This window comes from Artemia sp. Qi Xiang Cuo, chromosome 21 (genome assembly GCF_049724085.1).
Source record: "Artemia sp. Qi Xiang Cuo chromosome 21, ASM4972408v1, whole genome shotgun sequence".
Classification (NCBI taxonomy): Eukaryota; Metazoa; Arthropoda; class Branchiopoda; order Anostraca; family Artemiidae; genus Artemia; species Artemia sp. Qi Xiang Cuo.
This window is the reverse complement of record NC_142814.1, coordinates 47,022,112-47,046,858: the sequence shown is the minus strand read 5'-3', so window position 1 is coordinate 47,046,858 and position 24,747 is coordinate 47,022,112. Positions and strand designations below refer to the sequence as shown.

Here is a 24,747-nt window from a genome sequence, read left to right as displayed (position 1 = left end):
GAAATTAATGCAAAATCTTCTTATTATAAATCATACAGTCAAAAATCTACTGAAGATCTGGCCTTCAAAAAGCTTCTCTCTTACCTGTGTTTTTCGTGACCAAGGCTAGACTGCTTTAGTCAGGGGTGTCCTGGGGCTCTTTTTATTGGGGGAGCGATCTTCGTAAATTTTACCGAATCTACCTGATTTATGCCAAAATTTCTGCAGAAATCAAGAATTTTGCTAAAATTCGGCCGATTTTGCAAAATTTCTGCCAAAATTTCGCCAAAATTTCTGCGAAAATTTGACCGAATGCTAAAAAAAATGGTGGTGGGGGGGGGGGGGGGTGGGGCGCCCCTCCCCTTATCAAAAATTTCATAATCTGAAAGCTGTAAGTATTGGAGATAATGGTATAGACTTTAGTAGCTGTCCAGTAACTGCTGATCTGTTTGGCAGATGGATCGCTAGTCTTTCTTGTTTGCAGCTGTTAAATTTGTCTGGTAGCAAACTATCTGGCTGCTTGAACAGTTTTCCAACCTGAAATTAGGCTTGCTATATATGAATTTATGCAGATGTATACTAACTTATGATGACCTGATTCATCTTTCAGAGTCATTACATTCAAAATCTATCATAGGACGATGTCAGTGATATTTATTTTTGGGATCCAGTTCCAGGTGATCGTTCAATTTATCAAGAATTCAATTTTGCTGATTTTTTTGCTGCATTTCAGGGACAGATTGTAAGTCTGGAACTTAGAAAAGTAAACATGATAAAGAGTGCAGAAAAACGGATAGCTCTATTAGTGATGCTGCAAAGTTGCTCTGCTCTTAACTCTTTGTGGTTTGACTGTTGGCGATTCAGTAGAAAAGAATTAATGAAAGTGATCCAAGCTCTGTGGTTATGCAAATCTTTGAAAAATTTAGTACTTCGCGTTCGGGTAAATGACTACGATTTTATGCCTTCCACTTTCATTATCATTACATATCGTTACCAATGACAGACGAAATTCCTTGCTCCATAGATGACGCATATTTCCTTCAGCTTGCTGAAGTGCACGATGGTTGTGAATCATTGTGTAAGGAAATGTAATCATTGCGTTCTTGAATTTTCTGAAGACTACGCTGCCTTTTCATGATGTATAACAAATCAATAGGGAAAAGCCTTTTATATGACAGTGAAAAACGTTAAAAAATATCTGGCTATTTCAGTCACATCCGTAGTGGTCGTCTTCAGCAGATGAACACTATGACGGCCACAGTATATTTTCCCTCTTGAACTGTTATGTAAATGTGGGTTGCAAATCAACGCTCTACCCCCCTCCCTCCTCTCAAACGCTCCAAAGGCTAGATTGTCGTTTGCGTTTCTGTGAATTTCAGATAAAAAGCTTACAGTCATATTTCAGATAAAAAGCTTACAGTTAAGCTTTTAGTTTTAGCTATACTGTGTTTTATTCTTTGTGGTTTAATTATACCTAGTACATGCTGCGTTTTATATACTCTATAGGCTACTAATATTAGTCCGTAAATACAAGTTTGGTTTCTTTTACGATCTGATCTTGACGAAATAAATTGCTATTTCATTTACCCAAGAAATTCATCCCAGTACAAATAAAAAGGATATAGATGGCATAGTGGTACCAGAACAGGCATAATATGTCTGTAGTGGTATGCATACTTGTAGAGGGAGAGCTACCTAGAGTCCTTGCTCTCCCTGAGATACTTCTAATCTTCACATGCTTTGACTTATTCGAATCTATACCACACTCAAAGTGTTTAAGAAAGCCAAGTTGTGAAACTCTGGTAGGAACTGAAAAACTGCCTTCAAATGTTGCCCTGTGTGAATTCACTTAATCTTACACTGTTCATGCAATATCATCCAAGCTTTAAGTAAAATGTATCCTCATTTTGAATTGCCTTCTGTCTCTGGTTATGGAATTAGATCAGCTTTCTCCTCAATTTTATATTTTAAATGCAACTGACCGAGTAGTTAATACGTTAAACGGGTTGCCTATGCTGATTCCAGTTATATACAAAATTCATTAAGTTTAAAACCACCCATCATGAAGCACAAGCCTGAGAAAATTTGCGTTATTTTTGAACAAAGGCATCCCATTTCTGACTATTACGTAAGTCTGACCTAGTGCAGAGTCTGGGGGGGGGTCCTAGGAGAATAGACAAAAGGGCGATGCCGGAACAGGACAACAAAGGAACGCTAAATACACATTTTATTTTCAAATGGTGAAAACAACAAAAAATGGTATTCGAAGAGAATTTCCGAACAATCAATTATCATATTGCAAATATTGTATATTAAAATTTTGACAAACGTCAGACCTATTCATTTGGTCACTTGGTCGCAATACATGAAAACGAGCCATACATGAAAACTGTATATTGAGAAGATAGAGTATGTTAAAAAGCTCATGTCTCCTTCTTCTTTTCAAGGCTTAAAAAAGGCCTTGAACTGTGTGGAGGAGGATCCACTTTTTGTTTCTTTTTATCATCGTCACTGAAGAAAAAAGGTAGCTGCTGTAGTCTAGCCTCACTTGTAAGGTGGTTTTTAATAAGATTGGCAAAAAAAAACAAGAAAAGTCACGTGTCTCTAGTCACGTGTTGTACTGCTGTTCATTGTTATCCGCATTCGTAAATCATTTAGAAATAAATTCGATGTCCAACGATATCCATGTCTAATTCCTTTACAAATAGGTATAGGTTTTCTGGTTTAAAAAGCTCTAAATAAACTAAAAAGGTTTTATTACATGTTATGTTTATCGAATTTGATTGTTCTTAAACAATGCTTGTTGAATAAATAACTTCGAAAGACTTGGTTTATAAGGGTTTTGTGTGCTTTTAACCACTTTTCTTACCCCATTTCTTGTGCTGAAAGGTGTCCCTTCAGATTCTAATGTACACTCGTCCGCTTGATTTTGAAAAAACGTGTTTTTTTCATATTTTTGTAGCGCTTTTATTGGTATTTTCATTTTAAGAAAACTTAGAACATAACCTAATTTCGGTTGTTTTCCAACCAAAATTCATAAATTTGGAAAATTTAGTTTTTCCCAAACCCCTAATATTCCTATGAATTGACACTCCAGTTTTCCTGCAGTTTTCGTTGCTAAATTCTCTACCTTATCCAACAACTTATCCTAATCCAAATGAAAAGTCCAAGGAAAAAAACAAGAAAGCATAACTCTGGGACACGCACACAGACATTATCTAATTTTTCAATCTAAATATATGATATAAAACAATGATCAGCAATTTTGGGATCACCTGGATGCGCGTCTTTTGGCTTTGTTTTATTTAATAAAGGAAAAACGAAAAAAAGGGGGAAGGTAAAGGAAAAAAAACAAGAAAGCATAACAAGAACATAACATTGTTTTATATGATATAAAACAATGATCAACAATTTTGGGATCACCTGGATGCGCGTCTTTTGGCTATGTTTTATTTAATAAAGGAAAAACTTAAAAGGAAAAGGAAAAATTTAATAAAATGCAAATGTATATATTGCAGAGTACTACTAGACATGGGATACGCAAATGGCGCTACGGGAAATATGCGCAAAATTTCCAGTGCATACCCCATATTTTCCGGTAAGACCGATTCTATAATTTATTTGGTGCGATTTAAAATATTTAATCAAAAGTTTGAACTCGCTTAAAATTGCGACAGAAAAATACACTTTTAGCCCCCCCCCCCCACGAACCCACACATGAACACCAAATTGCATCATACAAAAATTATCATCCGCAAAACTTCGGATAATTAATAATCCAAGGCAACTGGCTCCAATGATTATTGGTAAGTGTTATCCTGAGTATATTTGTAAGATTCACATCCGATATTTTATTTTTCAAAAATATAGCACAAAAAGTAAAAGAAGTATCAAATAGTGCAGTAAAACAGCAAACCATAATCATCAAAATGGCAAATTCAAATCACTACTTCTAAAAACACAAGACTTGTGAGATCAACAAGCCTATTATAATTATCACCTATATTTTAAAACGAGTCAAATATCATAAAAAAGGACGGCATTAAATCACTGTAAAAACCCCTCCCCCCAGCTGCTTGGCAAATAGTCATTGGTCCTATTTAACCAATAGCAATGTGACTAATGGTGGCGCTGACGCATACTGGCCATGCCCAATATAAAAGCGGCTAATAAAACAACGACAGTTACCAGTAGCACCCACATAATGGACTGATAGGGCTCCGTTGGATCTGAAAAATAAAAAGAAGGAATTGAAACCAGTCAACGAAACCTAAATTAAAGACAAGAGAGTGCATAATGGAAGTGAACTTCCGACCTTTCACCTTGATGTACTCAGATGTTTACGAGTTTTCCCATTACCTTAAATCTTAGGGTACTTGTTAATTGAAAGAAACACACTCAAGAATTTCACTTAGGTTAGATCTCATAAACCGTTTTAATAGCCACAAAGACAAGTGACGGGTGATAGAATGCGTTGGAGGTATAATTTGAGCTATATATTTGCACATTAGAGGGTTGGGGGTTAGGTAAGAGGCGCTGTCTAAATACTTTACCCTCCCCCTTATATGCAAATATATAGCCCATATTATATTATTGTTTAAACTGAAGGTTATATGAAGATTATATTTCATTAGAATTAACCTAATTTTACTTCTTTGGTGTATTTCGTTTAACTAACGAGTACCAACCTTGGGATCACCTGTGCCTCCTGAGGCACCTAGGGATCAATTAAAAGCAGAAAAACATTCCCCGTGTTTACTGCTGCAGTGATATCATTCACCTCTGGTCGAGGTTGCGTAGATCCGTCTGGTAGGCCTGTCACAAGGCATTTCTGGGTCTTCCCTTGCCAAGACTTTCTAGCAATTACCAATGAACGGCGACCTTTTGAAATGTATAGTCGTCCCAAATACAGTCGTATTGTCCCATACAGTCGTGTTGGAGGTATTGTCCCAAATATCTCCACCATTAATGCCCCACAGACGCTTTACCTAGTTTATAAATTTGCTTGTAAGAGTCGAAAGATGGCTTTGACCAATCAAATCTGTTACGGAGACGGCTCCACATGAGTAATCGCTTCTAAAGAATTTTTTTACAACTTTTTTCTCGGCTCCTCTTTCATCGAGTGCTAAATCCTGTGAATTTTCTAAAATATATCAGTTGAGTGAAAATTACCTTGGTTTCTAGAAATTTCCCTGGTTTACTGGAATATAGGGCTTCCCTTGACTTAAGAAGTTTGCAGTAAAACCATAATATAGAGCTTCCTTGACCATAGAAGTAAAGCCATAATCTACTTGTATCGATATACTATAATTTTTTTTTTTTTTTTTTTTATTTTTTTTTTTTTTTTTTTTTTTAACAGGCCTGAACAAAAAACACGCAATTCATTTAAAATCCGAGGGAAGCTTCAATTTTCAAACTTTAAAGCAATATTGAGTATCATTTCGATATCGAAACAAATTGAATTATGTAGACAATTAATGGAAAACAAATACTATGTCCATTCTTTATTTTATTGACTAAAATATTTTGATAAAATTGCATAGATTGAGAGAAACTGTAAAATGAGAGCAATGTTCATATAAATGTAAACAAGAAGACAAATGAAGGAAAAGAAGAAAAAGACTGGGACTTTTCAAAGTTTGTCTATGGACTCCTACATACAGGACCATTACCAAAAGCAATTTATCATCGCACAAAGTGAATTTTCTCCTAAGAGGATTTCACGAATTTCAATATTTTACTTTCCTCTGAAAGAGTACTTTTTTACTTGTTTTGAAAAAAATTATTCAAACTTAGAATGTCTTAGGATGATTTTCTTTTCAAGAAAAGTCTAAGAAGAGGTATTTTTGTCAATTAAAATTTGCAAATTGTCACTAGTGCAGGGATCGTGCGCACCTGTGTTGGCCATACACACTGATACGCCATCTATGTTATTTACAAAGTTACTGTGTCTGAGTTTGCTAAGTTGCAAATCTTCAAAGTTTTGGCACCAAATATGGAATGATTGCGACCGACCGAAATCTGGTGCCGTTAATAACATACGGTTATGTAACAAACGTCGTTTTGCTAAGTGTCTTGCCAATCACAAAGCTGAGATTATTGACTGCAGGAGCGAGCGTCTTGCAACTAACCCAAATGAAATTTGGAGATTCATTGCGGGAAATAAGTCAAAAGGTATCGCTTCAGAGCTTCCAAGTGAGAGTGACTGGATCAACTACTTCACCAGCCAATTTTTTCCACCTGATCCAGTGTTAGAAACCCGCTATGAATACTATTAGTGGATAGTCTAGTTGATACTGAATCAGATATTGGTTTTGTAGTTACGGCCTCCGATATTTATAGTGCTATCATTCACCTTCGAATAAAGTTCTCGCATGGTTATGATCAATTATGTGGTTTTCATTTATTACATGCAAGTGATAAGCTGCTCCAGCATCTACATTTGTTTTACCAAATCATTTTTAATTCTGGTATTGTCCCCGATTTTTTTTTGTGTCGGTACATTGACTCCTGTTCCGAAAAAAGATAAAGATAGCCGGCAATGTTGTTCCTATAGGCCTATAACAGTTTCTCCTGTTCTATGTAAATTGCTGGAGTTACTAGTGATTAAGGTCGTAAATAAGACTTGTTTAACTCCGAACAACCAGGTTGGATTTAAGGAAGGCTATAGTCGGGAACACGTGCATTATATAAACTCCGGAAAACAAATTTGGATTTAAGGAAGGCTATATTCGGGAACACGTGCATTATATACTTGCCAACGTTCTGATGGATATAGAGAATAGTGGCGAGTTTTACGTCCTTGCGTCTCATCATGTCTCTCGTGCTTTCGATTCTAGTGTCAGCCTACGGGTTAACTGAGCCACTAACCGTGGCTGAGCAGCGTCGCGGTCGCTATTTTTCTATGCTAGATAGGACAAAGAGCCTCCACCCTCCCAAGTGTTAGTAGAAATATTTTAATCTATTCTCAGTTTTCTATTCTAGTTTTCTTTGTGAGTATGTTCTTCTTTCTTTTCTTTTTGTTTGTTTGTTTGTTTTTTGTTTTTTTTTGTCTTCATCTACTTCATAGCCCTTGTGTTTTTTGGGCAATAAAGATATATATATATATATATATATATATATATATATATATATATATATATATATATATATATATATATATATATATATATATATAATGAAGCTGTAAACAGAACTATATTTTGTAAGAGAGGCTAAAACTGGGAATGACCTTCCTGAAGTTAAAATGCTTAAAATTATGTCCCAAGTGCAAAAGTTTCAAGGAAATGTTATACAGTTTTTGAAAATATTAACCTTTAGAGATCTATCTACTATTATAAGAAGTGTTAGCTATCAAGGAGATTCAATACCTGAAAGGAACAACCTTTCATTATTAACTTTAATTAACCCTTAATTAAATTTCATTTCATTATTAACCCTTCATTAAAGGAACATTCTCTTTCATTAGAAACTTCTTTAGTTTTTATGGCCAAAGCATTAAGAATTTATTGGGCCGTCTTGCGAATCCTGCAGAGCTTTGTTAATAGATTCGAATAAACGGCAGAAAAATAACAGCCGCCATTTAACTTACCAGGAATCTTAAAAAAAAGGTACTCCAGGTCATAAGGAGACATGTTAAGAAAACAATTCTTACTTCATAATATGCAAAATAATCCTTGTTTTTCAATCACATTTTTCAATATTTTGTCTATTTCCAAGTCTTGAAAATCGTTTATAAAACAAACACCCAAGAGCCTTCTAGTTAATCTAACCTAACTTAACCTAAATTTATTAATATTTCCCTATTTGTATCTTTTTTGGTAGATGGCAGTGATGATGTTTAACTTTCATATATAGACTATTTGAAAACGGATAAATGCAGCCAAATCTGTTTATTTTTCATAATTTTGTTAAAAAAAAATTGTACAACAGTGAAAATAGTGACGATAAAGGTGCTCCCCCTGGAAAATACGTTAACTAGGATTATTTTGCATATTTTGAAGTAAGAATTTATTCTTAACATGTCACCTTACGACCTGGAGTGGTCATACGTTATACCAAAAAAAAAATTTGACTTCTCCTGTGCCGAGGATAGAAACACTCAGTTTTAATGAAACTTACACCATCAGAAAGTGTGACTTTTGTTTTTTTTTTATGTAATAGGGAAGAATTTTTCTTTTAAAGTTCAGGAAATAGCAGTCTCTAAAAATGTTCAAGCATACCTGCTAGAAAAAACACTAAAAATTAGCTCAAAGGAAATATTATTCAAGCAATGTGGCACTTTTGGGAGTTCCCAACTGGTACAACTGGCGTTAATTGAAAAAATTGCCAACACTGGTGCAGTAAAATTTCACTGACTTTCTAATCAAATTTCAGTCAAACTACAAATTCTCAATAGCTCTCGGTGGCGCTAATCACCTGAGAGAACTCGCAAATGGGCCTTTTGTCTTTGAAACGGTCAGCCGACGCTGAGGCTCAGAGAATCATCTTGAAGCATCGAATCCCCTTAATACACGGCACTCCAGCAAAGGAGAGCGAGCTTCGAATTATCTCCCATTCCTCTAATGTACTCCTCTAATTCTTTTCTTTAATTAAAACTGTAAAATTAAGTTATAAGGTATTGCGATAAGTTTTTAGTATTAATGGTAATTAATTGATTACTATGTAATAATTACTTTAAAAAATACATAGATGAAAAATGTAGTTATTAATCAATTAGTAGCAATAGTAGGTCTGTGTAAAACCAGAAGTTCATGTAATATATGATTTTCTACACATAATTAGATAATGGTTATAAAAGGCGGCATGCTCTAAAATTATCAATCGGTTAAGTATGAATGCTATATGGATTAGGTATGCATTTTCTTTTCGATTCTTCAACCTAATTGATAAGCTTCTTGGTTCAGCCTAATCCTATTTAGAAATAGGACAAGGTGACACCTGCGTTTTATTTTAGGGAGCTTCCCGGAAGTCCCCAGGAAACCTTCCCCGGTAGGTTTAGAAAAGTATGGTCATAACATCGCTTTGCGGATATTTTTTATCCATTAAAAAAATACCCCCCCCCTCTTCCCAGAAGGGTCAGTCTCCTGTGCATTTTTGAAAGTTATACGAAGAAAACATTTCATAACTTTGGTTAAAAGTCAGGGTTATTTTTCTCGAAAGTTTGGCCTTAATTTAATGGCAAAATTACACAAATCAACTGAAGTTAGACAAAGGTTGGTCATTTAGCTTGAAAAAATGGCAATACTTTAGTTTAAAGTCGGAGTTGTTGCTTTTTCAGAAGCCTTTGAATCTCACTATAGGAAGTGTGTCAAAACCATCAATTAACATGTATAAGGTTGCATTGGGGCCATATAGCCTAAAACTTTGAGAAATTAAACTGTAATTTTAAAAAGACAAAAATTAGAATATGTTTTCCAATAACAGAAGAAGACAACATACCCTAAATAAAATTTAAACACGGTTGAATAAATTTAAGCAAAACCACATTTGAATACCAGATATTTCTGGGATGCTTTTAATCATACATGGCTCTTCAAATTTGCCTTTTTATTCGACTTTTAATCTTAAAAGAAGCTCTGCTTCTTAGTTAATTAAAAATAAGGAAAATGAAGTAAATAAGACACGATGCCTAATCACAAATACGGAAAAAAAAAAACCGACAATATAATAAACCTCCAAGAAACACATGATTTGAACATAATATTTCTCAAATCTTTTTCTTAAAATTACAATATTCTTAAAATTACATCATCTAAAAGATTCCAAGCTTCACCACTCTTATAAACACAAAGAAGCAGTTGATCTAGTTTTGACTGCCCCATTAGCATGAAGATTATTCTTAAGACGAGTATATTACTTAAGGAAAATGAACATAGCAGGGAACACGCTTAAAAATCAATTATAAAATGACGTTTACAATATTTCGACATAAATGTTAATATATAAGAATCTCTAAGACCTGGTGTAGGCAGAATTATTGTTACGCTTCTTACCGAGACTATAACCATCTTACTAGGACATAAACCTCGCTCCTCTCACTTACCAATCATGGAGCTTACCTTTATAATATCTACCAGGATCATACGTCCCTCCTGGATTAAGAGCTTCTTCTTCACCTCTTGCCAATTTTTCTAGAGAATTAAGGTAAGTGGTCCAAAATGAGACTTCATATGACTGATAAGTCGTTAAGTTAGCTGATGCTTGCCCAGCCTCTACAACCCCAAAGGGGTATAATTTACTATTCGTCCCAAAAGGCTCCCATTGTGGATTATCGTAAGGACTAGGGGTGGGATTCCTGAAAAATAAGAGTCATGTAGTTTTAATTTCGATTCAGGCAGAAAAATGGGAGATCCACAGTCCCAGGGGGATATAATTTAGAGTTGAGTTCAAATGTTCCCACTAAGAAGTATAATAAGGACAAAAACTGGGATTTCTAAAAAACAAGAATTATAACAAAATTATATTGTATTATAAGAATTATATAATATATTAATGCTAGTTTTGATTTCGGATGCAGGAGCACAGAACTAGTTGAACTTGCACTAGAACTAGCACTGACTGCTAGTTTTGATTTGGAGCACACAAAGAAGTTTTCAAGTATTAGAGGAATTACATCAGGTAGCACTAATATGAATATGATTGAAAAAGGGGAAGTACCTAACGTTTTTAGGAAAACCTTAATTAACCCACTTTATAAGAAAGTTGATAAAAGTGAGTGTGGTAATTATCGAGGCATTAGTCTGGTCATTGTGGGTAACAAATTACTTAGTAAAAATTATACTTTTTAGACTGAGAGATGCTGTGGACAAAGTTTTAAGAGAAGAACAGTGCGGTTTTAGAAAAGGTAGAGGATGTGTCGACCAAATTTTCACTCTTAGGTTAATAACTGAGAAGTGCCTCAGTTTTACTGGATTATGAGCAAGCGTTCGATTCTCCTGATAGAAGAGTTTAGTAAAGGTTTTATCCTTGTATGGTATACCAGACAAATACATTAAAGTGATTAGTGCTATTTACGAGAATAACACTGCTGCGGTTAAGGTAGAAAATAAAGTTAGCAGCCGGTTTTGTATTAAATCAGGAGTTAAGCAGGGCTGTGTTCTATCCCCCTTTATATGGATTATTTTGATGGACTTTGTCTTAAGGAGCACAGGAAAGGCAATGGGAGACCACGGAATCAAATGGGGAGGAAAAAGTCTCCTGGACTTAGATTATACTGATGATTTAAGCATCCTAGATGAAAGTTTGAGCAAAATGAATGAACTTTTCAGGACGTTTCAGGAGGGATTTTGTTCTGGTGGTGGGGGGTCGGAGAAGGGGGTTACGGGGGAGGATCTTTCCATGGAGAATGTTTCCTTGAGAGAAGGGACATTTCTATGAAGGAGGGCGCCAGATTTCCCAGCATCATTTAAAAAAACGATCAGAAATTATATAAAAAAACAGGTTTTTTCAACTCAAAGTAAAGAGCTACATTAAAAATTACGACGAACAGAAATTATTATGTATATGAGGGGGTTCGCTCCCTAGTCAATACCTCACTCTTTACGCTAAAGTTTTTTTTAGTACATTCAAAAGAGCTATCTATTCTAATTAACCGGCCTTCGTGATTCAGGGTTTTGTGATTCAAACAAAATTCAAACTTGAGCGTAAAGAGCGAGGTATTGACTAGGGGTAAAGTCCCTAATATACGTAATAAAAACATACGAATACAGAAGTTTGTTACGTAAGTTAATTCGTAAGTTAGGTCAGAACAAAATTTCGAGAAAGCCATTTAGCCAAAACAAGTAAAATTAATATGCAAATTTCATTTTAATTATTCATGTACGAGCCAAAATCAAAGCTTCATTATTCAAAAGCGATCAGAAATTAACTAAAGTAAAAAGTTTTTTTTAACTGGTAGTAAGAAGCAACATCGGAACTTAAAACAGAAAGAAATTATCCTACGCGCGAAATGAGTTGCCACCTTCATAACGTTTAGCTCTTCACGCAAACCTTTGAATCTGTCATACAATTTTATTTTTTAAAACAATAAAAAACTTTAGCGTAAAGAGCGAGGCGTTGAGGAGGGGACAGCCCCTTTCATATACGGAATAATTTCTGTTCGTTTTAAGTTTTTATGTCGCTCCTTACTTTCAGTTAAAAAAAAAACTCGTTTCTTTATTTAATCTCTGTAAAAAGAGCGTTTCTGTTAACTTATAAATGAGTAAATAAAATAATCATTCTGGCCCTCTATGCACCCAGTTTGGTTAATTATTAAATTAAAAAAAACAAGTTTTTTCAACTGAAAGTAAAGAGCAAAATTCAAACTTAAAACGAACAGAAATTATTACGTGTATGAAGGGGATTGCCCCCTAATCAACACCTCGCTGTTTATGCTAAAGTTTTTTAGTGATTTTAAAAAAGCTTCTTATTGTTCTAATTAAACGACCCTTGTGTTTCAGGAGTCGTTGTTAAAGAATTGGGACACAATTGAAGCTTTAGCGTAAAGAGCGAGGTGTTGATGAGAGGCCCATCCCCATCAGCGATGCCTATAGTAAAGGCCATACGGCTCCAATGCTTTATTATTATTTAGTTATGTTTAGTAACGCTTTACTAAATATGTCTTAGTAAAGCGCCAATGACGCAGTAGGTTTTAGACTTTTACAGTGAGAGAAGGAGGCGATACCCAAACTCTTGTTTGTAGTGATTTTTGTTCGTTTCAAGCTTGATTTGCATATTCATTTTAAGTTTCGCTCGTTTTAAGATTTATTTATTCATTTACATTAATATCTATTGTATGTTTGTTTGCAATGATTGTTTATTTAATTTCTGTTCGTTTTAAGTTTCATTTATACTTCAATAGCAAAATATTTTTTTTCGTTTTAATCTTGATTTTCATATTCAATCTAAGCATTACTCGCTTTAAGATCTATTTATTCATTTATATCATTACTTGTTGTATGTTTTTTGCTATGATTGTTTATTTAATTTCTGTTCGTTTTGGGTTTCATTTATTCTTTAATAGTAATTTCTGGTGGTTTTGAGTTTGAATTTTAACATGTATTTGTATCTGCTGAGCTTAAGTTTAAATTAGCCTTTACTTTTCTTTGAAAAACTTATTTTTCGGAAAGTTTTGTTTTCATTAATAACAAACAAATAAACACGCATCCGTGATTTTACTTCTGGCAAAAAATACAAAATTCCACATTTTTGCAGATAGGAATTTGAAACCACTACAGTAGGGTTATCTGATACGCTGGATCTGATTTTCATTAAGATTGTAATACTTTTAGAGGATGTTTACCCCTTTTTTCGAAATCAGGCAAATATTCTCAGGTTCATAGCCTTTGATCACTAAAACTCATATGCTTACCCTCCTTGTGCAAATTCTTGAACCAACTTTTTGATTGTATCACTCAGCTGCTCTTCTGCGCGGGAAAAACTCCGAGTGGTCTCAAGTCGAAATGCTACTAGTCCAAACAAGTAAAGAAGTTCTGGTGTGTAGGAAGAACCTGCAGTTGATAACACTTATTAGCAAGTACAAAAACATAAATCAGCCGTAAGAGATGATGAAAAATATAATGAAAAATACAAATCATTAAATACTAAAAAACAAAAAATTATAAAACAGACATTAAAGATATGTCAAACAGTTCGTGGCAACGAACTGTAAGTAAGGAGTAATGCAGCTCAATAGTAACCGACACTGTAAAAAACAGAGTCTTGATATTAACAGATACATCAAAAGAATCGAATTTCGATACTCATTCAAAATCCATAAAATTCATGAAGTTTAATGTTACCCTTCAAAGGTTACGAGCCTGAGAAACTTGACCCAATTCTGAAAAAGGGTAAAACGCCCCTAAAACATCAAGTGATCTTGATGAAAATCACACCATCAGATTCAGCATATCAGAGGACCCTACTGTAGAGATTTCAAGCTCCTATATACAAAAAGTGGAATTTTGATTTTTTTTTTTTTTTGCACGAAACAAGATCACGGATGCGTGTTCATTTGTCGTGTTTTTTTTTCCAGGGGTGATCGCATCGAACCAGAAGATCTGGAGAGGGCTCATTTGATTCAAAGTCAAAAGTTTTAGTGCCCTTTTTAAGTGACCAAAAATATTAGAGGCCAGCTAACCCCGCTCCCAGCCCTCTTTTTCCCAAAATTGTCCGATCAAGATTTTGAAAAAGCCATTTTTGTTCAGCATAGTTTAAAGATCTAATAACTATATCTTTGAGGATGACTTAACCCCCCTCCCCAAAGCCCCCGAGGGAAGGGCTACAAGTTATAAAGTTTGCCCATTGTTTACATACAGTATTGGTTATGGGGAAGTTTAATTTTTTTCCGGGGTGGGGAGGTGGATTTTTCTCGAGGAGGTGCTTACGTGGGAGGATCTTTCCATGGAGGATTTTCGTGGGGAGGGGAATTTTCCATGGAGGGGGAGTTGGATTTCCCGGGATTAATTAAAAAAAACTATAAGAAAAAAAACACAAGTTATTTCAACTGAAAATAACGAGCAACATTAAAACTTAAAACAAACTGAACTTATTATATATATAGGGGGTTGTCCCCTCCTTCATACTTCGCTATTTCGGCTAAAGCGTTTTTCAAAGTCTTAAAAAAGGTTATTATTCTGATTGAACTGCCCTTGTCTATCAGGAGTCATTCTTAAATAATTGGAAGAAAAAGTCAAACTTTAGCGCAAAGAGCGAGGTATTGAGGATAGGGGCGACCCCCCTCATATAAGCAATAATTTCTGTTCGGTTTAAGTTTTAATTCTGCTCCTTACTTTCAATTAAACATTTTTATTTATTTAATCTAATAAGAAACAGATAAAAAAATGGTTACAGTGATGGAATAATGACCATTTTGAAATTACGTTATACACAATTGTTGTGCATAACGTTATTGTTATACACCACTTCTTGTTGTCAAAACCTTATTTTACTGAAAACGCTGCAAAAATTTGAAGTTAAAAACTCAAATTAGAACCCCTTCCACCACCCTTAAAAAAAAAAGAACAAAGAAAGCGAAGATTTAAGAAACAGAACAAAGAGCATTTAAGATTTAAACTAAAAAAATTAATTTCAAGAAAAATAAGATGGAACATCCCTTATTTCAGGAATAATAATAAGATTGAAGAAAGTAACAAAGAAAACGAATATCTAAGAGACGAAATACCTAATATTTTGAGTTAAAAATATACACACTATCCAGCTATCAGATCCTACTTGGCTGAAAACGTTTTAAAAGGCACAGAAAAAAATATATAAAAACGAAAATATTCATTATAAATATCAAGGATCATATAAAAAAAAGTTAAGCAGCGGACCAATGACCAGTTTCAATTGACAACATATGCATTTGGTAACATCAACTCACAAAAAATAGGAGAAAGTATTTTTTTTTTAATCTAGGGGGCGGATTTCATTTTTGTGTTGGCAGTTTTTCCAATCAAAATATAAAAAGCATTACTAATTGAGTATTACTCATGAAGTAGAAGGGTCTCTCCTTATTGGACTCTCCTTGAGTTATAATTTTCACTGAAAATTTAAAATACAAGGTTATTCTCACAGGTAGATGGATAGATAAAAGCACACAACCTCTAACGAAGTAGTAATTAAATGTATAAATTCGCGAATTTATAATTCGCGGAGACATAGGTGGACAGGAAGCAAGGTCAGAGTGAGGCTCAGACTGAAACAACAAAAAGCAGGATTTACTGAAAAAAAAATGAGGAGCCAGTTTTGCAGCCTTTGATGAACCAATTTTTACAAAAGAAAAAGCCTCATGCGTCAAAAATGTTTCATTGCAAATGGGATGCGTCACCTCACCCACAATGCTCACTATGTGAGTCAGACAAGTGGGGCCAGAAACCCAATATAGATAAAGCAACTCGTTGGGGAAACCCGAGAAACCCAATATATAAATATATAGTTTCTACATATATAAATAATATATAAGATATATATATATATATATATATATATATATATATATGTTTATGTTTATAAATCCTATATAGCCTAATTATAGGCAAGAAACTCAATATAAAAGCAACTCGTTCGGATAGGTAGGATTGTGTAGCGCAATAGAAACAACCAAAAATTTTATCAAGCGAAACATTCACTATACCACCCATCGATCATTATAGAAAATAAAAATTAACACTATTTTAAAACGCACATGCAATATGATCACAACTTCCTGAATATGATGATGGTGATTGAAACTTTCACCTTTTCCCCTTTCAGATACATAACTAACAAATACAAAAACGGCCTACAGACGGGAGGGGGGCTCCTACAATAGCCCATACTCGACCAAAACAAAAACTACAAGATAAATTCGGAATTTCCCATCTACAAGTCTCTGGAAATCATGAATAAGAAATGGGCGCATTTTGGCATTAGTTCAAAACTTCTTTAAAACTACGCAATTAATTTGAAATGATCTAATGCATAATTTTGCAAGTTTTTGGTACGGTGCAAATATTAAAAGTAACTAAGTTTGATTTTCTGTGGATCTGTAAAATACAAGGTCATTCTAGCAGATGGGAAAAGGATAAAAGTACAGAGTCGGTACCGAAGTAAATATTCAATCCAGAAATGAGTATTGGCTCATGGAGATGGGGGCAAAATGGCATGCATATAGAAATTCACGTAAGAAAGGGAGGGAGGAAGGGAGGTTAAGTTTACCAAAGCGATAAAAAGAAGAATTACACGAAAATGGCACACTAATACAAAACAATTTATTGGAAAAGTGATTTCTATGATGCCAAAATTAAGTTAATCCCAAAATTTATGTAGCTTTTCTCGCTCCTTTGATATTTTATGTTAAACATCAAGGACGTTGAAAATGGTACACTAATACAAAACAATTTATTGGAAGTGATTTCTATGACACCAAGATTGACCTCAAAATTTATATAGCTTTTCTCGCTTTTTCGTTTCTTTTTTTAATTTTAAATATCAAGAACGGTGAAAATGAAACCTCATTAATTGAACTGATTAGGTGGAAACTAATTTCATCAGAATCTAAATTAATTAAAAAAGCAACGCAAAAAAGTACAGAAAAAAACGAAATCAAAATTAGAAAAAAAAATTAAATTGAAAAAGCAATGCGTATCAGTAGAAGTATGAAGAACCGTAAAATAATTTTGAATTGGTTGTGCAGACTTTGGTAGTAGCGGACACCAAATTGCAAAATGAAAAAGAAAATCAAGCTGAAAAAACAGCAAAAAAAACATACACAGAAAAAGGAACGAAAGAAAGAAAGAAAGAAAGAATAAAGAAAAAAAAAGATACAGAACGAAACAGCTTAAGTGGGTGTTGGTTTTCTTTGAAGGTAGAGTTGTCTTTTGGAATAAAGAAATTGCTAATACTTCAGTCCTTACAGACGAAAACTAAACTGTAGTTAAATTTGACTCATTCGTTTTGCTGCCTTATTCACGATTCAACATGGCAACAGTGACAAAAATATGACACCGGCCTAATTAAAAAAAAATATTAAAAAATCTCAGTTGCAGGGGCGGATCCAGGATCTTTTTAGGATGGGGGGGGGGCAAAATAGGTTGATCCGAATTTTTTTTAGGGGGGGGGCAAAATAGGTTGATCCGATAAACTTGCGTTATGAGCAAGTTTAATTAACGCAAACTTGAGTTAATTACGTAAATTACACTACTTTAGACTACACTAGGGGGGAGCCCCCTCGCCCCCCTGGATCCGCCACTGCTCAGTTGTTAGGTGTGAATGGGCCTAAGATATTTCCAGAAAACAAAACAAGTTTTATTCATCTCTTTGGTAATTTGAATCTATGTATCTTATTTGAACAATAACATAGGAACGTGTTTTGCTAATATGTTTGTTTTTGGAAAATGAAATACAATAACAATAACAACAATAACAGACAGACTGAAGAATTAGGATGTCAAAGACGCCTTTTCTTCAACGACAAGTTACGTTTTAAACGTTTCAGACACACTCAAAATTTTCTATTCGTTTCCAGGGCCCTTGATTATGCTCCTAAATACCAAGTGATGTTGAAAGTATTGCAATCCTTAACACTTTCAAAATGAACCTATTGCTAATTAGGCTCGTTTCACTTAATTAGCACAAACGAGTTATGCTAATTATGTCAAATAGTTTTATTCCAGGTTCTGTTCTAGTTTTTGAGTATGGTTTTTGTTCAGCTACATTTTTTGTTCAAGTGATTATGCATTTCCCCTTATGAAGATATACTATAAAAATGTTAATATAAAGCTACATATAAATAATATTACATAAAATACGAAATAATGCAATAGAGTAAAAATAGACGAATAATGGAATATTGAATATCTATAATACTACTAGTAAGAGCAGGGGCGTAACTAGATAGGGTGCAGGAGGGGGGTAACTGCCCCTGCCAGATCTCAGCCCTCCAGACTCCAGTCCCCCCTAAGCTAAAATTTAGTTTCTTAAAAAATCTTGTCAAAACTAAGATAAGCCTGCATAGTTCAAGCATCCACAGAAATGGGTAAGTTTTCGTTAGTATATCTTTACCTTTATGGTACTATATGGCTCATTTATCAGATTTCACGTCATTTTTATTTGACTTGGCAAAATTGCCTGCAAAATTACCCCCCTTCCCAGGATTTCGACGAAATTACGTTACTAAGCAAGAGCTCATTGCAACACCAAGCCACCTGATGCAAACACAGCTGTGCAAGCTCCTTCTTCGCCCCCAATTCATTCAAAGCTTCGCCCCCAAAGCTGCTTATCATATAAAGGCTGTACCATACAAGTTACATAGCTTTATGTCTTCTCTCATTTTATCTTTTTGTTCCTCATTTTATGCTGGAATTTTCTGTTTATTTTAGCTAATCTGGCTCCTAACAGCTTAACGGGTGATAATTTCTTATATATTGTGTTCCTCAGTTTTTTTTTCGAATAAATTTAGGTAAAAGAAAAAGTTTGACTGCAAATTTTACAAGAATTTATTTTATTTACTAATAATTACAAAAAAAAAAACTATATATATGCACACAACCGTCCTGGGAAGGCTCGAAAAGTCTGATGATGGACGGCTGCAATCCTCTAATTCTCAACCAGTAACAAAAATCATTTACAAAAAAAAAAAAAAAAAAAAAAAAAAAAAAAAAAAAAAGTACAAAAACACTCTCAAATAACAAATAATACCAAAATTAACTACCCTCTCCCAATAAATATTTCTTAATTTTTGCTTTAAATGACCCAATGTGTTCAGCCTCTCGAATGCCAGCTGGGATATCACTCCAAATAGCCGGAGCTAAATACCTAATTCCAAAACCTGCACGTGTGGTGTCTCGGTACTCAACAACAAAATTATCCGCCTCCCTAATCGCATACCTGTGGAGCGAACGATTTACACGAAAAAATCCGTAAAAACTGTAGGACATAGATCATTCGAACAGCAACAAGCAAAAACATCAGGTTGATAATCGCGAATCTCACCAATATTAAGCACTCGTAATTTCTTAAAACACGACGCGGTATCGTTCACATTTTCTACATAATTACCAAGAAGACGTACTGTTTTATTTTGAAGAATCTGCACTCTTTTAAATTTTGCATAAAATTACACCAAAGATCACCATAAGAAATATAAGGGGCAACAATAGTATGGTACAGTAACAGAAGACCTGATAAGGATAAAATATGCTTTAATCGGCTCAAAATTCCCGGACCTCTAGCAACTTTAGCTGCAAAAAGATCACTATGGGGCCTCCAAGACAAATTACAATCAAGCAGGAAACCCAAATAACGCACTTCATGCACCTGTGACTAAGCCCTACCATTAAAAAATACCTCTCCATCAACACTTGGCTGCTTACCAACTCTTCTAAATATAATAAAATTAGTTTTTTTTTTAACATTCACTGACAAAAGGCTCAAACTTATAAATGCAAAAAGAGACTTTTAAACCCTATTTACTTTCAACAACAAGTCATCAATAGATCGACTAGACACAGTTAGAGCAGTGTCATCCGCAAAAGTTGTAATAAAACACTCAAGTAAGTAGAAACGCATTGAATCAAAATACACAGGGTACAGAAGTGGTCCTAAGGCAGATCCCTGGGGTGCACCACACTTCAATTGAAAAGGAGAGGAAAAAACATCATTTAATACAACTTGAAGAGATCTACCAATCAAAAAACTATCAAACCACTTCAGATAGTTACAATGAACTTCAAAGGATTGAAGACGTTTGAGAAAAATTTAAAATCCTCTGTACCAAACGCTTTTCTAAAATCAAAAAAATAGTCGAAGGAATTTCACCACGGTCAAAGCATTTATTCACAGTATCACAGAGGGAATTCACAGCGTCAGACATCGAGTGACCTTTTTCAAAGCCGAACTGGGTTTCACTTAACATCCCCGTTTTCGTAAGGTAATCATGAAGCCTTTTATGCACAATTTTTTCAAATAATTTTGAAAACAGGGGTAGGATTGATATGGGTCGATAATTTTCAATATCTAGCATAGAACCACCTTTGTGAAGGGGGATAACTTTTGCCCTTTTAAGTGAATCAGGGAATTCACCGGTTTGGAGGGATTATTGATTATGTGGGCGAGGCATGGTAGTAAATAACATATCACTGATTTAAAAGTTTTAACATTAATGCCATCTGTCCCTGCTGAATTAGATTTATTGTTTTCACAACCTTCAGAATTTCGTCGTCAGTACACGGCTGAAATTCAAAATCACTTCCAGTTGCTCTATCATCCACAAATGAGTAGTCCAGGAAATCATCATTAGAATTCATCAGCCCTTCTGCCTGTACATTTTGGCCAATACTTGAAAAAAATCAGCAAATCTCTTAGTAATAATCGTTTCATCATTAACAGCTTCTCCTTGAATCAGTAGCGAATCAGGTTGAGCTGCTTTCTTCTTTCCCAATAGATCATTAATAACCTTCCACGTTCCTTTAATATTATCCATAATTAATCTTAATTGACTTGCAAAGTATTCTTTTTTAGCTTTTCTTCTCATCGAGTTCACTTTATGGCATATTATTTTGAATCCTTCTAGTTTTTCGGCACACCCATTATTTAAATAATCCACATACAATTGATTTCTTCTGACGCTTCAAGAATTCCCGTAGTTATCCAGGGCTTTCTCGGCTCATTCTTATGGGGTTTCAAATATTTCACTGGGCAAGTCTTATCATATATTGGCTGTACGATCCCCATCATGCGATCAAATGCACCAGAAGCGTCATCTTTCGAATCCAAAATTTCACTAAAATCACTGCTGCTTCACTCTTCACCAAACCTCTGTAAATTCTCTTTTTTTAACGACCGAGCCTTCGCTCTTTTTAATTCATTTCTTTTTATTCGGCCACTAGGTACTGGTTGCGACAACTGGGAAATGGTCCGAACAAGAGTATAGAGCCACATCAGCATAACTACGGTCCAGATACTTAGAACCACCAAAAATACTATCTATGAGAGTGGCTGAATGACTCCTAACACGTGTTGGAATATTCACAAGGGGGAAAAGATCATGAGCAACCATCCATTTAAAATAATCAAGATTCACTCCATTCAATGAAAGCAGATCAAAGTTGAAATCACCCATACAAATAAAATCTAGATCTGTCCGAGACGCCGCACGTGCAAGTTGATCAAACCCAGGCTCAAGTTCTTCCCAGCTAACACTTGGTGGCCTATACACAACACTAATCAAAAGTTCCCTACTTCCCAAATCTCATTCCAGACTAAAACTTTCAAACTTACCCTATATCCAAACATCAATATCATTTCTAGCTTGGTAAGACAACAACTTTGAAATCAAACACGCAATTCCCCCTCTATGAAGTGATGTCCACTTTTTAGTCTCTAAATTATAATCTAGAAAAGAATATAACGAGAGTGTTCCTGACTCAAAACCTTTCACATATACCAATAGAACTAATTTTTCCTTGAGAATCAGAGAGAAATTGCAACACATCCTCCTAAACAGTAGTAAGGTGGCGATTCCAGGCATATAAATGCAACGAATCAGCTCCCCCGTGGTTAAACTGCGGACTTTGAACATAAGCGCTATTTCTTAACTGCTGAAGTCTAAGTTGGTTCATACGGGGTTCAAGATCCGTTGCTATTGGTGCCGACAAAACCTCTTCTAGACGAAAAGGTCGGCTCATTAAATAGTCAAGTATAGACGCTGTAAGAGTAAATAAATACACAAACCAAACAAATCTCCAAACAAAGAAAAAAAGTAAGAAAAAAAATGCAAGACTGAGAATCAACAATTTTTTAGAATAATAATGAAAATAACAAAAATAGCGAAAAAGTAGTAACAAAAAGGGTGAAAAAAAGCAATACAAGAGAAAGAAAAAAAAACCACGAAAAACAACACAAATACTATTTCAAATGCAATCACCAAGGGATCTTATTTTCCGCGCAGATGGTTCACCTGGCGACTTCACTAGTATGCTGCCGCGGTCAGTCCATGCTTGTTTGACACCGAACCGCCCCTTGCGGCATTTAGCAAATCACGACGTCGCTTTGTAAGGGATTCCGACCCAAAGATGCCCGAACCAGCTAGTTTAGACTTCTGTGAGAACGATGTTCGAGCAACTTCTTTGCAAGCAAATCGCACTAGTACTGGGGCAACTTTGAAAAGTTGCCACTGCATATTAAAGAATTAAACCTTTATAATTTAGGTAGCAAAAACAAATTTAAAAGATTGAAAAGTTGTTCTTCTTCACTAAAATTCAAATTTTCAGATATTTATTATATTCTCATATTTGTTATGCTCTTGCAGAAATCAGCTATTCCAACTAGTTTCGAAATTTGGAAATTATGAGTTTTTGAGATCAGAACATTATTTTCACATCATTAAATTTTGAAAAAGAAAAGATATGGCATGCATTTTTTTAAGGGATCAGAATTTTAGGGTGATCTGTAACCACAGCCACTTAAAAACCCCAACAGACCCTCACAATATATAACAAGAAAGTCCCACCAGGCTTACTTCTTACTGTTGTCAACTCTTCTTCTGTAGTTCGGGAGGTGTATTCATAAGCATAAACGGTGGTCTTTGACTTCAAATATTGTAGGAGAATATGATGAGGACCTTTGAAACAAGAATCGGAATAGAACTGCAAAAGAAAGTTCAAAATATAAAAGTCAAGAAGCCAATATTGTTTAAAATTTACCTAAAACGACATAAAAAAAAAGTTTACAAAAAAAACGGAACTTTATGCGGTTTTTTCGTCACATATAATTGTTTATAAAGAGACAACACACACAGAAAGACGAAACACACACAGAGACGACAAACACAAAAAGACGACATACATACAGAGACGATACACACACACAGACGAAACACACACAGAGACGACAATCACACAGAGACAACACACACATAGAGACATCACACCCACAGAGACGACACACGCACAGAGACGACAAACGCACAGAGACGACACACACACACAGACGAAACACACACAGAGACGACAAACACACAGAGAAAACACACACATAGAGACATCACACATAGAGAGACGATACACGCACAGAGACGACACACACAGAGACAACACACACACAGAGACTACACACACACAGAGAAAACACACACATAGAGACATCACAAACACAAATACGACACACGCACAGAGACGACACACCCACAGAGACGATACAAACACAGAGACGACAGTCACACAGAGAAAACACACACATAGAGACATCACACACAGAGAGACGACACACACACAGAGACGACACACACACAGAGACTCCACACACACAGAGAAAACACACACATAGAGACAGCACAGACACAGAGATGACACAGAGACGCACAGAGACGACTCCGACACCGAGACCATCCAAAGACCGACCCGACACAGAAAACAAAAAAGAATAAAAAAAATGTACAGGAGTAATTCAGGCTGCAACAGACGGCGCAAAAATTAGTTTTTATGGCTGCAAACTTTTAAAAATAGAAGGACCACCCATATATGTTTGAAGATTAGGCTTCAAAAAAAAAAAAAAAAAAAAAGAAAAAAGTAAAATGCCTCAAGACAGTTTGATTTTATAATATTTTTACCACTACTTCTAAAATGAATCAAAATCACCTACGGCATAGACTCTCAAAACTGCGACAGCTAGCTGAAGCTTCTACCCTTAGACTAAGGCAGCTATTAGGCTACCATATGCTTAGCTTTTTTAAGTTTCTCCATTGAACCGTCATCTGCCACTTCATAAACTATTCCACAAACATTTCCATCTATCTTCAATATTTCCAAATTCTGAACTTTTAAATTTCATATCCACCTGTTCTTGGAATGTTCCTCTCAAATTCTAAGAGAGAAGTTATCACCCTTTCAACACTGGACATACAGGCTGTCTGACCTTGTCAAATGTTGCAAATTGAAAATTGATAGGATAGCCATATGACACTAAAATATATAGCTGTTAAACAGCTAATGCAGGTTTGGAGAGTCCATACCGTACCTGATTTCGAGTCCTTTTAGCAGTACTGATAAAAATATCTGAAAATCAACTGCCATGAGGTATTTTACCTTAGATTTTTTTTACTCCTATTTTTTTAGCACCTCCTCGGTGCTCCTTGGTTTTTAACAGTTGGTAGCAAATGAGAGAAGCTAAAAAAAAGTCTAGGGGAGAAATTGCCCAACCCCGTCAATTGGCATGCCTTCAAAGAGCTCTACCCCAATTTTTTTTGTACCAACACCCAAACTTCATGATAGTGTTATATATCCCAGACTCTGCACATCTGCCCCTCTT

The 24,747-nt window shown here is 35.0% G+C and overlaps 1 protein-coding gene across 3 annotated transcripts in view; it reads right to left on the bottom strand.

Annotated features, from left to right (window-relative positions):
- Positions 1 to 3,815: 3,815 nt before the first annotated feature.
- Positions 3,816 to 24,747, bottom strand: part of LOC148939636 (cholinesterase-like) — a 107,301-nt gene continuing 86,369 nt past the window's right edge. For all 3 annotated transcript variants that reach the window (XM_089107175.1, XM_089107178.1, XM_089107176.1), the window contains 4 exons: positions 22,961 to 23,087; positions 13,331 to 13,469; positions 10,041 to 10,276; positions 3,816 to 4,208 (listed from right to left, as the gene is read on the bottom strand). In XM_089107175.1, coding sequence (XP_088963301.1) covers positions 4,099 to 4,208; positions 10,041 to 10,276; positions 13,331 to 13,469; positions 22,961 to 23,087 — 612 coding nt within the window. In that variant the 3' untranslated portion in view covers positions 3,816 to 4,098. The remainder of the gene's footprint in view (positions 4,209 to 10,040; positions 10,277 to 13,330; positions 13,470 to 22,960; positions 23,088 to 24,747) is intronic.